The 15,555-nt window shown below is 36.8% G+C and overlaps 1 protein-coding gene across 2 annotated transcripts; it reads left to right on the top strand.

Annotated features, from left to right (window-relative positions):
- Positions 1–15,334, top strand: LOC306850123 (receptor-type tyrosine-protein phosphatase epsilon-like). Of its 2 annotated transcripts, XM_079385573.1 has the most exons (21): positions 1–120; positions 4,469–4,667; positions 6,437–6,508; positions 6,811–6,907; positions 8,719–8,792; positions 8,965–9,098; positions 9,210–9,300; positions 9,462–9,538; positions 10,208–10,244; positions 10,385–10,482; positions 10,626–10,745; positions 10,960–11,123; positions 11,931–12,066; positions 12,149–12,298; positions 12,410–12,503; positions 12,608–12,684; positions 12,784–12,918; positions 13,059–13,184; positions 13,292–13,443; positions 13,987–14,122; positions 14,286–15,334. In XM_079385573.1, exons 3-21 carry the CDS (start codon positions 6,439–6,441, stop codon positions 14,358–14,360), a joined length of 2,043 nt encoding a protein of 680 aa, XP_079241699.1. In that variant the 5' UTR covers positions 1–120; positions 4,469–4,667; positions 6,437–6,438; the 3' UTR covers positions 14,361–15,334. The 2 variants fall into 2 exon arrangements, with proteins under 2 accessions (XP_079241699.1, XP_079241700.1); XM_079385574.1 differs by lacking the exons at positions 1–120; positions 4,469–4,667; positions 6,437–6,508; positions 6,811–6,907 and adding an exon at positions 8,525–8,637.
- Positions 15,335–15,555: the final 221 nt, after the last annotated feature.

Below are 15,555 nucleotides of genomic sequence, written 5' to 3'. Positions count from 1 at the left end.
GCTCTTAGACGAGAGGAGAGAGGAGGGACCACAGACACTATCTGCACAGCATCCTCAACAACCATCAGCACCCAACGCTGGATTTTACCGACGCTCTACATGGACTGGGACATCACACTGGTAATACTGCAATTGTTACTTTGCCAAATAGAGTCCATTTATCATTTGCGTAGTTTTTCTCCGGTAAAATGAAATATGTTTTTACAACGCTCTCAGTCACGTTCGTGATAATTCATTCTCTCAGCATCGCCCATTTTGTCGTTTACTCGAATTAACGTGTAAACACGAGATTTCGTTAACCCTTTTACGTTTTTGTTTCGGTGTTTACTCTGCGTGCATTTACTGTAGGTTTAATAATTGCACGATTTGTACACGAGTCAGTGGGTTGTGTTTCAAAATCTATTGAGCTGCCTGTCTATACAGCATTTTCCGTGCAGCAGTATGTTTCAGCTTTCTCGTACCGCACCTATGTTGCCCAAAAATGTTGCACACGCCTAAGGTGCTCAAAAATGTTGTAGCTCGTACACAGGTATTAACCCTTAAATGGTTTCTGTATACTATGGGATACGTAAAAAAATTAATTAAAATGTTGAAAGGAGGTTTTTGCAAATTCTCAGGCCACGTGACTGAAATATGGAATAAAAAATGTTAAATTTACAACATTGATCTGAAAGTAACATGGCAAAATGTCGATATCTGTACATGCTATTTTCATATTATAAAATTGAAAATAAAAACATTTCGAAGAACAACACGTAAGTCCTGTTATGCTGGAAAATATCAGAAAACTAATTGCATGTTTTTATTTTTAAATGTAGCCTAATTATTTTATGTTCCTGCACTTTTAAGGGTTAAGCAGGGAGGGAGAATACTAGTGTTATTTATTGCATTATTGGATCAGCATCCTGTGTTTACACTAATGACATATAGATGAAAAGAGTTGACTGACCTTTTCGTCACTTGAGTTATTCCTTTATGCATTTATTAATGGAACATAAAAAGTTGTATAAGGCAGTTTTCATGAGTCTGTTTGTGTGGATGTGACGTTTGGAAAAAGAGGCCGATAGATTTTGCCCTGAGGGTGAGGCAGAGAGTGATGCCATTGGTATACTCATCTCCATTCTTGCTACAAATACTTTAGAGCCACTGTAAAAGATGTTTAGATGTGAAAACAACAGAATCAACCAGATTACATTAAGATACATCATCAAAAATAATTATTAAGGCTAAGGTCAAGCAGAAATAGACTTTTTATAATGTACTTTGTCTTTTATACTGTACTTTTGCTCCAGGACCCAGATTTACTGTTATCATGTGGTGATCCACCATACTACACATACTAAAGCACACAAAAGTATCTTCATAATAAAAAAAAAAAATGTAATAACACTGCTACAAGCATCACAAGCTCAACAAAAACAAATAGAAAAAAATAGCAGAAATAGTTTTCTCAGCATTTCAAAAATTGCAATAGTTTTAAAATAATAGCCTTTGATTTAAACAACAGTCCTCCTTATTTTGCACTCAAGACTCTATTAAAATAGACCTGCAGTCCATTTTCGGGTCACTACCCACCAGCTGAGAACGACTGTGATCTACAGGCTATATTAAACCACACATCCACTACAATAATAGTTTTCCAAAGTCCGGATTATTCATTGATAACCATTTTTGCAAACATCTTAAGTCACAAATCTTTCCATCCCTCTCTTGCATTTGAATATTTTCCAGCTTTTAGCCTTTTTATCTCTCAGAGATTAAAGCAAAGCTGTTTTAAATCTCAAAAGCATTCCATAGAAAGCATCCTGTGTATTTGAATCCTATTATTGCGATGAATAAATGTTTAGGAAAATGGATTTTAATAATATTAACATATCTCATAGATGCATTTTCCTGAAGTTTACATAATATTTATAACAATGGTGAGATGTGACCTTGTTTCTGGTAGAGAGAGAGAGAGAGAGCACAGCCGGCAGGATTAAAGCGGCATGCGCTTAAATGGAGATTAATTTCATAATTACTTGTGTATAGCACTCTTATCTGAAAGTTTAAAATGTTGGTAAACACTTCGGTTTTAAGACCCTCGTATCTGACAAGGCCAAGAGGTCAGTATAAATTAAATGCAGATTTAAAAGGACTTACTGGAATCTGATTTATTATCTGTTCTTGTTCCATAATGTGAACTCAGGTAGCAGATATTTCACAAGAAACAAATGCCTCTGACCTTTTCCTAAAGGGATTATGTTTCAGGTCTCTCATCGATTTAATCTTATTATAGGACATTCGATTGCATGTGAGTAATGTGAAGTTGTTACAGATCATTTTGCTTCTAGAGATTCAGCCAAGATTATGGATTTTTCGGTCTATATCGGTTTAGGAGTTATCCATTACTGATGTGGTAAACCACATTTGTCAAGGTTAAGTGAATTTTAGATAGATAATTTATAGACTATAAGTCATAGACTGGTAATGCACAAACGAAATTCACAGAAGTAGAAGCTCTCATAGCTTATGGAAGAGGCTTTTTACTATGCATCAGCATTAGCATTTGTTCTGCATTAAATGCATCTTGAAAATAAATGCTGGTAGTCACGTTTTTGCATAGAGGTCAGTTATAGTGCAGAGTCAGCCTTCTGTGTGCTGGTCAGCATCTCTCCATGCGCAGCTAACACCTCCATCCAATCTGTTTCCTGTGTTTGATGACTTGGACCTACGCTAATGTCTACACTAATTTTTGCTCAGAGAATTTATCAATTAATGCCATGAATGAAAATGAACACTTTGATTTTCAGAACTTCTAAAAAGACTTAATGGACTATAAGCAACAGTCAGTTAAAGGGAGTAATGGGAGGCAACATCCTGGCTATAGATCTAAAGCCCCCCATTAACACAGGAAGTCTATTGGGTTTGAAAGCTAAAATCTCTTCCTGTTTTGTACTCAAAGGTTCTGGTTAGTGGATGATGAGGAGCTTTTTGCATCTCTTAGAGACAGAAAAGTGTGTTTTGTTTTCCTATGCGAATGAGTTGGAAAATGTGTGTCTGAGATTTATGTAAAATACATACATAATGCTAACTAAGAAAAGCAGAGGCTGGATTATATAAATATTACAGGCACTTCCTCCTGTCTTAATTAATCAGTGGTGCTCTCTCACATTGTTCTTTATTCAGACTATTAAGCACCAACAATATGCATTCAATTTCCATATGAAAGATCTGCAGAGCGCAGCAACATGCATTTCTCAAGGTCACAGTATGTATTGACAGTCAGATCAGGTTTTACTGCTTGATCCTTGTGTCAGTATGTTGTTTCGTCTTTCGGGGGTCTGTTTCATTTGGTGTTGTCTGCATGATTTTTTCAAGAGAATTTGTCACGAAGGCCATCGACTCATACATTAACAACGGGTTCCGGACTTCCAGTTATGGAAGCCTCTGTGTTGACTGAGCAGTGCAATCCACAGCCAGCTCACAGGAAGACCATGAAAAAATAAAGAATGGTTGCATGATATGCACATATTCTACTTAGTTAAATTAAAATTTATGGATATCCAGGACTTGTAACCCAAAGGTTGTGGGTCCGAGTCTCGGGTCCGGCAGGGATTGTAGGTGGGGGGAGTGAATAACCAACACTCTCTCCACCCTCAATACCACGACTGAGGTGAGACCCTTGAGCAATGCACTGAACCCCTAACTGCTCTCCAGGTGCCGCAGCATTGGCTGCCCACTGCTCCTGGTGTATGTTCACTACTGTGTGTACACTTGGATGGGTTAAATGCAGAGCACAAATTCCAAGTATGGGTCACCATACTTGGCCACACACCACTTCCCTTTCCCCTTTCCCTTTCCTGCATGTAAAAATAATGTTGGCTTTCAGTGCTGTAGAGCCTGAGTAACCGTCACTTGGTTTTGATTGACAATGTTCTTGATTTGATTTGCGTTAATGTGATCGCAAGGCTCTGAGATGACCAAAAGTGACTGACCCAGTTTTACACATATCATGACCAGGGTTGTTGCTAAAAATTTTATGGGTGGGACGCTTTTGCATTCTTTCAAAATGCTTTATTTCTTAATCTCAGAATAAAAAAATAATAAAATATAAATTAGGTTACTGTGGTATGATATGAAATGCTTATTATTTGCTGTTGTAGAGACAATGCTGAATTACAGCATCACTTGTTAACAAGCAGTACAGGTATCAGACTATAACAATCTACATTACAGGGTGTATGGATAAGGTTAGCCATGCATGCTTGACTACAGATTGACAGTTTTCCAAGAGGAGTGGGTTTCTGGGTGAGAAAGCAACTGGCACAATTTTAAAGGAGAGATTTAAAGTGGATCTTTTTGCTTTTCTCTCTTTCCACAACCCCCTCTGCCACTGCCTCTCCTACACATTTTATGAGTAAAAAAGAAAAAAAAAGAAAAAGACAATTCCTTCTCCTAATGTATCCTTATTCCTTGTTCTTTGCAGGCAGTGGCTATCTAAGGATAGCCCATCTGGAGAGGACAATGAAAAAAACTGCATTCATATATTATTGAAGGACAGAAGTGCCTTCACAGATATCATGACTCCTGGAGAGCTTCTGGAAAAGTATCATAATAATTAATGTCTCCTCTTTTGAAAGCTATGGACTGAGAAGTTGCCTTGGAGTGAGACAAATTTCACATTTGTGAGTATGCTTGTCTGTAAAGCTGCATTAATCCTTCATGCTTTCTTTTCTAATCTCTATAGACAGAGTTCATAAAGGTTTGGTGGCAGGTAGATTTTCTGTTCCAGCTTTTGAAAGGATTAATATGTGAAATCTCTCTTCGGTGGCATTGAAAAAAGTTACAGGGGATCAATCATATACTGATTTGCTGGACACCTATAAATGCAGTTGTCTTATTACCACTCACTTATAAACCAAACCACATTCATTTCTAAATGCATATTTCAATTATTAATTTCAGGCATTTAAAAAAAATGTCTTATTCATTTGGGAAGGCATTTAAAAATATAGAGGGATCAAAATATTTAAGTGACCTTAAGTGAAAATACACTTGAATAGCTGACCCTTTATACAAATTTCACATGATCAATGTCACAAATTTGATTAGAAATAAAGTAGAATCTGAAATACTTCTTATTCTTTCAACATTATTATTTTCATTTATATTTTACATACCCTCAAATCACATTGTCTTTTGCACCCCACTGTATTTAATCTTAAATTTATTATATACTGAATGTCACATAGAAATGATCATTGTTGGGCTGAATTTACACACAATACCTTTTTAGATATAAAAGTGCGATGATATCTGAAGTAAGAAGTCTTGTCCTACTTTTCTCAGTTGCTGCTGGTTGTATGCGGTAGATGGTACCGTATCTCCAGAGGCCATAACTCTCTGGACCATTAATTGGAATTTAATTTTAGATTTGCTCATGTAGAGGGAAGATTCTTACTGAATGGCATGATAAAAAAGATTGATGGTTTTAATATAGGTTAACTGAATTTCTTGTGAAGCCTTTGCACATTTGAGTGTATCTGCAGAATTTTGTCAGAAAAACCATTTGTTCTGATTAGTACTGAATTATAGACTCTTAAAGCGATAGTTCACCCAAAAATGAAAATTCTGTCTTTATTTACTCACACTTATGTCGTTCCAAACCTTCCTTCTTCTTCGGAACACAAATTAAGATATTTTTGATGATCTTTCAGAGTAACTGAAATGTTCCCAGACCCAGAAACGTAGCAAGGACTTCGGTAAAACAGTTCATGTGACATCAGTGGTTCAACCGTAATTTTACAAAGCTACGAAAATACTTTTTGTGCACAAAGAAAACAAAAATAACTATATTCAACAATTCTTCTCCTTCATGTCACCCTAGGGCACCATTATGGAGAGTTCCACGACGCATGTGCTTGCATTCCTCTGCATGTAAACAAGGCACAGCGCATGCGTGTTTACGTCAGCAGCATCACGCGCATGCATTGTTTACGTGCACATTACTCTCAATAATGGCAGAAGTCATCATTTGGAGGAGATTAATTGTTGAATAAAGTCGTTATTTTTGTTTTCTCTGCGCACAAAAAGTATTCTCGCAGCTTCGTAAATTACAGTTGAACCACTGATGTCACGTGGACTATTTTAGCGATGTCCTTACTATGTTTCTTGGTCTGGGAACATTGCAGTTGCATTGCTGCATATGCAGGGTCAGAAAGCGCTTTCATTTCATCAAAAATATCTTAATTTGTGTTCCGAAGATGAATGAAGGTCTTACGGGTTTGGATGGACATAAAGGTGAGTAATTAATGACAAAATTTCCATTTTTGGGTGAACTATCCCTTTAATCATAAGGAAAATGCAGATTTTCAAATAAAGTTAGTTGTCAGTTATTTAATCTATTACCAGGACACTCAAATAGTTGTTTGTTGTTTCCTCTTCTTATTTGCAGCCATGATGGTCCTGTTTCTAGTTTCAGCAGCCCTCATTTCAAACAGTTCCTCTCATGGAAACCTGACCACAGGTATATCATATTCAGATATCTGTTTTTCATTTAAAAATGATTTAGAAACAGGCAGACACGTAATCTGTACAGAACTTGAATTTCCATAGAACTGGAATGTCTGGAATTGGAACGTTTCACATTTTAATATAGAAAAATGCTTTCATCTAAATTGAGTAAAGTTGTATCCAGTTTTATCCCGTTTAAATCCATTCCGCAGAATTCCATGCATTTTCATTCTTGAATAAATTCCATCTGGACCTGCTGAAAAGCCTTTGGAGAATCTTACTTGACTCACTTCCATTGTCTTTTTCTTTGTTCAGAGTCTCCAGCGCCTCAGGGCTCACATGTCTTAGCCTCAGGCCTCGTCACCTCTCTCCTGCTTGTCATCTTTCTTCTACTCGTCGCCTACATTCTGAGGTAAGAAAACACACATATCCCAAAAACATTTTAGCCTAAATAACACATTATACATTATATTCAGAGATACAATGAAATATATATGAGTGAACAGCCATTCTTTTGACCCCCACTGTACTCAGCTCTAGGCTTTTATAAGTCTGGCCTACAGTGTTGCCAACTGCTGTACTTCCATTCCTTTATTAAACCTCTCAGACCAGCTAGGCCTGTACAAATATCTGTTGGTAGGCATCAACTTCCTATTTTCTCTACATGAAAATTGCTCATTCATATCCAAAGCTTCCATTATTATCATAACATCAACTCAGCAGTTTCAAATGAAATGATAGCGCTAATAGATTCATTTTCTCTGTAGCTCCTCCACGTGTAGTTTGAAGTACCTACAAAAACTCTTACCCCTCACAGTTCCTACCTGCAGAACTATCAGTCGTTCCCCTCTAGTGTTCTTCTACAGTTGTATGTGAAGTGCAAATGACCTTAGCGCTGCATAGTTCCAAACCTATCCTGTAATATAGACCACAAGAATATTAAGCAGAACACCAATAAGAAATGTTTCTTAAGCAGGCAATCAGCGTATTATGTTGCTTTCTAAAGAATCATTTGACACTGAAGTCTGGAGTAATAGATGAAAACTCAACTTTGCCATTACAGGAATGAATTACATTTTAAAATATAATAAAATAAAATAAAAGATATTTTAAACTGTAATAATATTTCACAATATTACTGCTTTTCCTGTATTTTTGATTAAACACATGCAGCCTTTGTGAGCATAAAGGACTTCTTTCAAAAACAATCATTTCAAAAATGATTACCAGCCCCACACTTTTGAACAGTAGCCTACTAGTCCTGTGAAGTGTTCTCATCTTTCTAACACATTTTATATCCAACATTACAAAAATATTTGCAAATATAGCGCACATACCTTAATACCCTCAGTCTTAAATATTTAGTTACATTCTTTTTGCCAAGAACATAAATGGACATTACATATTAGCCTTTATCTTGTATCATTTCCAAGATATAAAATACTCAAACATGTAATTTATGATACATTATTAGTTTATATTATATTACATTATTTGTTAAAGATAAAGTGTGTCATTTCTGGGCCTTCAGATGTAACTGTATGTTGCAATGTTAAATGCCAGTTACATAATCTCAGCCTTTATGTTAAGACCAACTAGCAGTTACCGAGGTGTAATGAGGTGTAATGTTTTTAATTCAAATTAGACCAATCTACATTTTTATGTAACAGGCCACAGGTCTTCATATAGGTTTCCTGACACTCCCCCTGCCCGCCATTGGTCGGTCCAATAGATTGCCTCACTCCAAACTCACACCATTGGCTGTGATTAAACAAACAGAGCAATGATAGATAGAGCCATAGAGGCACATTGTTTATACTTTTTCAAAAGGCTTAGTTATAGTTGTTGCTGCCTTTTCAGCTGAGAGAGAATAAATAATTTTAACATAATAAAATAGCATACTTCACCTTTAAGAGAGAGAGTGTGTGTGTGTGTGTGTGTGTGGTGTGTGTGTGTGTGTGTGTGTGTGTGCGTGCGCACGTGTGTCTGTTTATGACCCTGCCGAGCCGCTCCAGCAGCAGCTGCATTTGTAGTGAAATGTGAAAGCAGTTGTGATGGTGTGTCAGCGAGCCATTCTCTCTCAGCTGCTCTGAGGAATCAGACAACTAAACAATCTCCCATGAGAAAGAACTTTAGATTTTGGTGTGTATGGAAAACTTTGTCATTTTTTACTTTTTGTTTTGTTTTATCTCTCTGTAAATGTCTTACTTCAAAATCTCTCAGGTTTAGAGAGCAAAGGAAGGATCTTGCCGCCTCGGTTGACAAAAAGTTGCCAAATGGCTTTTTGGAAGATCAAGGTAAGCTTTGATTTGTCAGATTGTTTGTTGCCATTTGGTCTATTTGTATCAAGCCTTTATTTTAAGAACAAAGCTTTTAGAACTTGACATCTGCTTGAGAGATATAAAACAGTAACAGGAAGAGAATGTCTCTCTTTCAGCCTGTATGTTTTTCTTCTTCTCTCTCTGTCAGAACAAACGGTGGTGCTCCTCCCCAGATCACCCTCTCCATCAAAGCGTTATTTCCCCATGCCTCTGGACTCCCTGGAGGAAGAGTTTCGCCTACGCATGGCAGATGATGGCAAACTGTTCCGAGAGGAATTTAACGTAAGAGCTTAGACACACACAAACTTGATCATTCTCCACATGCACACTAACTCCATTTTGTTTTCTTATACTCACATAATGTTTCTTTCTTCTGCTGCTTCTCTTTTAAAGTCTTTGCCTTGCGGTTTTGGCTGTGGTACCTTTGAAGAGGCGAGCAGAGAGGAGAACAGAGAAAAGAACAGATATCCCAATATTCTGCCCTGTAAGTGTTCCTCACACTTGCAAACTTTCCAAACACTGTGGAAGAGCTTGTTTTGTGTCATTTAGGTTTACTATAATTTTGTAATCGTGATTGTTAGGATTTGAATGGAGAAAGTTGGTCCCTAGATTTTAATAAAACATATATCTTCATTTCCTTCTCAGATGACCACTCAAGAGTGCTGCTTTCACACATAGATGGATATATGGGCTCTGATTACATAAATGCCTCTTATATAGACGTGAGTACTTTCTCCATGCTTTTGGAAAGAAAAAAGTAGAAATTAAAGGGACAGTTCACACAAAAATGGAAATTCTGTTATTACTTACTCAACCTCAACCTTACTCCCAAACCTGTAAGACCTTCATTCATCTTCAGAACACAAATTAAGGTATTTTTGATTAAATCTGAGAGCTTTTTGACCCTCAATCGACAGTAATGCAACTGCCACACTTAAGGCCCGGAAAGGGCATTGTTAAAATAGTCCATGTGACTATTTTCTTTTATTTTTGTTTTCTTTGCACACAAAAAGTATTCTCGTAGCTTCATAAAAGTACGGCTGAACCACTGATGTCACATGGAATATTTTAATGATGTCCTTGCTACCTTTCTGGGTCTAGAACGTGGTAGTTACATTGCTGTCTATGCTGGGTCAGAAAGATCTTGGATTTCATTAAAAATACCTTAATTTGTGTTCTGAAGATGAACAAAGGTCATGGTTTGGAATGACATGAGGGTTAGTAATTAATTACAAAATTTCAATTTTTGGGTGAACTATCCCTGTAATTTACTGTGATCTAATACAGTATATTGTTATAAGACTTTAATGCCTATAATGCCTTATATCTTGACATTGCACATGAATGTACTTTTCTGAGTCTCTGGATTGATTCATTGATCTTTCCTATAGGGCTACAGAGAAAAAAACAAATTTATTGCAGCTCAAGGTATGCGCAAATATTTCCCTTCTTCCCATTTGTAATAAACATTAAGAAGGTAATTCAATCAATCAAAGGTAACTATTCTAACTCAAATGAACTTTAATCCATCTATGTTTTGATTTGAAATATTTTTGTCTTATTTTCAGGCCCAAAACCAGAGACAGTGGGAGATTTCTGGAGGATGGTTTGGGAGCAGAAATCTGCCACTATAGTCATGTTGACCAACACAAGAGAGAGAAAAGAGGTAAGAGGAGACATCACAAGTTTGTAAAAGTTTAACATATACATAGTTAAATAGTAAAAAGAAAGAAATTCAAAACAGTACTAATAAATAGCAGTAATCAAGTATTTGGTTAAATATGTGTGATGTCTGTGTGTGCAATGCAGGAAAAGTGCTATCAATACTGGCCTGAGCAGGGCTGCTGGATCTATGGCTGTGTGAGGGTGGCAATGGAAGATGTCACAGTGTTGGTGGACTACACAATCAGGAAGTTCTGTGTGCAGCACGTGAGTGGTCATTTCCTTTAGAAACATTACATCATCAGTAATCAAATGCTCTGTATAATATACTGAAATTCTAATACACTAATTCTCTTGACAGGCCTGTAATTTAGTAACCAAGATTTTTTTACACCCTTGTGGAATCAGCCAGGCAGTATTTGCTTGTATAATTTAAATGTATATGTTTTTTTGACTTATGCAAGCTGGTGTTATTTTTCAGCATGCTGCCGATGGCTGCAGACCTCCAAGATTGGTCACTCAGCTGCATTTCACCAGCTGGCCTGATTTTGGCGTACCCCTTTCCCCTATTGGCATGCTTAAGTTTCTCAAGAAAGTCAAGACTGTCACCCCTGCCCATGCTGGACCAATCATAGTGCACTGTAGGTAAGACTGCGGGCTATTCTTAAAATATATTCACCTATAGACTAAGGGGTCATTCACAGAGAATGCTTATTTCCATTCCACAGTACTACTTTTCCATTGTTTTTCTATATACAGTAAATACGCTAGATGAACGCGTTTGACTCTTTTGTGTCTTTTGCAACATCCCTCGCATGACACAGTTTTCTAAAAATGCAACACAACTTTTAAAAGAAAAGGTCTTGAGACCTTTTGTTTTCCCCATTGCACTGCCTGCATCTCACTTGTTTCAAAGCAAAAACGTGTTCTGTGTGAATGGCCCCTATGAAATTGAATGTATAGTATATAATAGAAATGTGTTACAAAATACAGTCTGTTAGATCTATAGGGATGCACTTGAGCATACTAGTGAGTTAAGTGCTATTTATTGGGTAAAACATTTGAATCCATGAACATTTCAACTATAACAAACAGTCTTAAATGCAAAGTATGCAGAAACAACCACCAACGCAGATGTCTTGAGGCTCAGCTGTTAAACGCCCCCCTCATGTGGGATTGTTAACACTTCAGCCAGAACCACAGACTTTCCCACTTGTTAAAGTGCGAAAAGTTCCTTATTGCAGTGAAATGGCTGTATGCTGTATGGTAAAAACCTGCAATATTCACATCATTATGAATGTTAATATAAAATTGATCCCATGTTCAGTTGAACTGAGATAATTATCTTGCCCAAAGTAGTAAATCAAATGGAAAGACCCAGCAATTTTTATCTCATTATCCCTCATTTCATGCACTACTTCACATCTCACGACTCATTTTCTCCCCTTGTAGTGCTGGGGTTGGCAGGACTGGGACATTCATTGTGATTGACGCGATGATGGATATGATGCATGCTGAAGCGAGGGTGGACGTATTCAGCTTTGTGTCCAGGATAAGAAAGCAGCGCTGTCAGCTCATTCAAACAGACGTAAAGGAATTTCCGTGGTCCCTCTTCTGTGTTTGACTCATTTCAGCAGTGACTGGCCACTGACTTCCTCTCTTGCCCACAGATGCAGTATTCATTCATTTACCAGGCACTTCTAGAGCATTACCTGTATGGTGACACAGAGTTAGACATTGCTTCTTTGGAAGGCCACCTCCACAAACTTCACAACACGCACACACAAATGGACCGAGTGGGTCTGGAGGAAGAATTCAGAGTAAGAACCACATTACACACATTACAGGATTTGCTAAGCAAGAGTATGGAATGATCTCATGATTTACTATAAACATACAATGACAAATATAATTGTAACTTTTCTCTTTAGAAATTGACTAATGTCCGCATAATGAAGGAGAACATGAGAACTGGAAATCTGCCTGCCAACATGAGAAAGAACCGAGTACTGCAGATCATCCCATGTGAGAAGAGGGATATATATTTATAGATACAGATTTATTATTTCAGTACTTTCTTTTTTCATTCTTTCTTTCTTAATGTAATCAATATCCTGTCTTATTACTAGATGACTTCAACAGGGTAATATTATCAATGAAAAGAGGGCAAGAATTCACAGACTACATTAATGCATCTTTCATAGATGTAAGTATATATTCATATAATCATTAAAATCATTTAGTTCTCATAACAGTAATGAGTTCTCATAATGAGTTCTCATAACTCTATGGTTTACCTTTGCAGGGTTATAGGCAGAAGGATTACTTTATAGCAACTCAGGCACCTTTGGCTCACACTGTGCAGGACTTCTGGCGCATGGTATGGGAGTGGAAGTGCCACTCTATTGTCATGCTGACTGAGATGAAAGAGAGAGAACAGGTACAGTTTAACGGTTTATATTTATATTTTTAATATTTATATATTAATTAATTGACATAAAGAAATGTGCAATTACTCTTCCACAATTCCATGTTCAAAGTATTCACACATTCACTTCCTTTCAACAACTCTCACCCCAGGAGAAGTGCGTGCGTTACTGGCCAGCAGAGGGCAGCGTTTCATTTGGAGATTATGTCCTGGAGCTGAAGAGAGACACGCTTTGCGAGACTTTCAGCATTCGAGACATGCTGCTGTCATATGCATCAGTGAGTTAAATGTGTAGTGAATTTGACCGTTTTATGCTCCAACACACGCTTCACTTAGGAGCTTCCTTTATTTTACACAAATTGAGGCTAAATTGAGCTGTTTGCAGGAAAAGCAGACCCGTCTAGTCAGACAGTTCCACTTCCATGGTTGGCCAGAGATTGGAATCCCATCAGACGGAAAGGGAATGATTGACATTATTGCTGCAGTGCAGAAACAACAGCAACAATCTGGAAACAACCCTATTGTGGTGCATTGCAGGTACACATACACTCTCAATCGCTCCCTCACTTACTCATTTCACACACACACACACACACACACACACACACACACACCCACATGTTTGTTTTACTATACTTGTGAGGAATTTCATAGACTTCTATTGTTTTTATACTGACCTAACAATATTTTCTAATGCCCTACACCAACCCTACCCCTAAACCTAGCCCTCACAGGAGACGTTTTGCATTTTTATATTTTAAGATAAACTTAATTTAGTATTTTTAATAATTTATTTCCCTTGTGAGGACCGGCCAAATGTCCTCACAAAGTCAAAAATCTCAGGCTTTACTATCCTTGTGGCCTGTGGGGACATCTGGTCCTCACAAGTATAGCAAAACAAACACACACACACACACACACACACACACACATACACATATCATATTGTTTCATATTCATTATTTCCTATTGTACAACAGCATTTTTTGTGTTCCTATTGTACATATCAGCATAATGTCTTTAAAACCTATCATAAAAGTATGTTTTGGATTTTTTTTTTTTTTTTTTTTGTGACATCAGTGCTGGTGCTGGTCGGACCGGAACCTTCATTGCCCTCAGCAACATCTTAGAGCGGGTCAAAGCCGAGGGTTTACTGGACGTATTCCAGACAGTGAAGAGTTTACGCACTCAGAGGCCACATATGGTCCAAACTGTGGTAAGATTACAAAACACTGTGCACAGTTCACATAGATCTGATGGCTTCACTGTTATTTGACAATATGAAAAATAGCAATAATAATAAAATAGTAGAGAATGAGTAGATGTTTTGGCATATGACTGTGAATTATGATATAATGTATTTCCATTTGTCTTTTCAGGAACAATATGACTTCTGCTACAGAGTTGTGCAAGATTTTGTTGACATCTACTCAGACTATGCTAATTTCAAATGAGTGCAGCTTACCAACACACATTTATATTATATTTAAACTGAAGAATAGTACTGTGGCTTAGTGACACTCCATGCACTTGACATTTCCTATTCTTGTTATATGCAGTAAGGTAATATTTTGGATATGACCAGACTCCAGTGGCTTAACCACGTCAAGTGTTTTGCATTAAGTTTTTGTTACATTTGTGTAAGTATTCAGTATTAAATAAGTTTTACTTTTAATATGACCATAATCTTTAATTTGTACATTAACAAGTTTTGTTTACTACAAAATTATTTATAATTATAAATTGTGTTCACGAAAGTGTAAAGCATTCCATTCTGAGGATTTGTTCCTTCTATTTATACTCCAGCTTGCTTCCCAGAAAAATGTTGCATGGTTATTTGTGTGTACTAGTGCACTAAAATGAATTAAGATACTTCCAAATTTGAATTTTATGGCGATTCTTGGCCAGACTCTAATTTGCATCAGCCCTGATAAGTCACTTGTACCATATACATGCTCTTCACCTTTCACATCACCTTCATAACCTGACTGAAATGTCCAACCACTTCATGAAACTTTAGCAGGCTTTAAAGTTTCTGTGATGATCATGCTGTTTATTCTTATGACTTCATAAGCCAATCAAATAACTGTGACAGAGATACAGATATGGATAAAGTGTACAACATTCAAAGGAAGTAGTAAAATCCATAATGATATTTGGTTGAGGAATTAATACATGCCATTTACGGTTTAGTGAAACCTGTGAAATAACAAAGGAATAATTTCCTTTCATAATTCCCTACAAACACGATACCTTGTGTTTTTGTCTGCTTGCTTGAACAAGGTCAGATAGAAAAAAAAATGTAACTGTGCTGTCACTGCAGTGTTACTACAACTGGGTGAGAAATTCTGAAGAAAATGAGGAAAGACATATGCCTTAATCCTGAATAACACCATTTTCTGCAATAAATGTTTCAGTCAATACTTGTGCCTGGGTGTGTGTGCAAATTTCTGTCTATTATTTCACTATAGAAAGTAAATATAAGCAGTTTATAGTAGTTGCATACTTGTTTTGTAGGTTGTAATACACATGATTTTTGCAGTTGATATTGGTAATAAATAGTAGGCTAGGTGTGTGGTGCACACTATATATAATTTGTACTGTCAATTCCAATTACTTACAGCAATTTGAAAAAAAAAAGTCGTTTTA

Source organism: Barbus barbus (assembly GCF_936440315.1).
Source record: "Barbus barbus genome assembly, chromosome: 30".
In the NCBI taxonomy this organism is placed as follows: domain Eukaryota; kingdom Metazoa; phylum Chordata; class Actinopteri; order Cypriniformes; family Cyprinidae; genus Barbus; species Barbus barbus.
The sequence above is the reverse complement of the archived record's forward strand: the minus strand, read 5'-3'. Positions and strand labels throughout refer to the sequence as shown.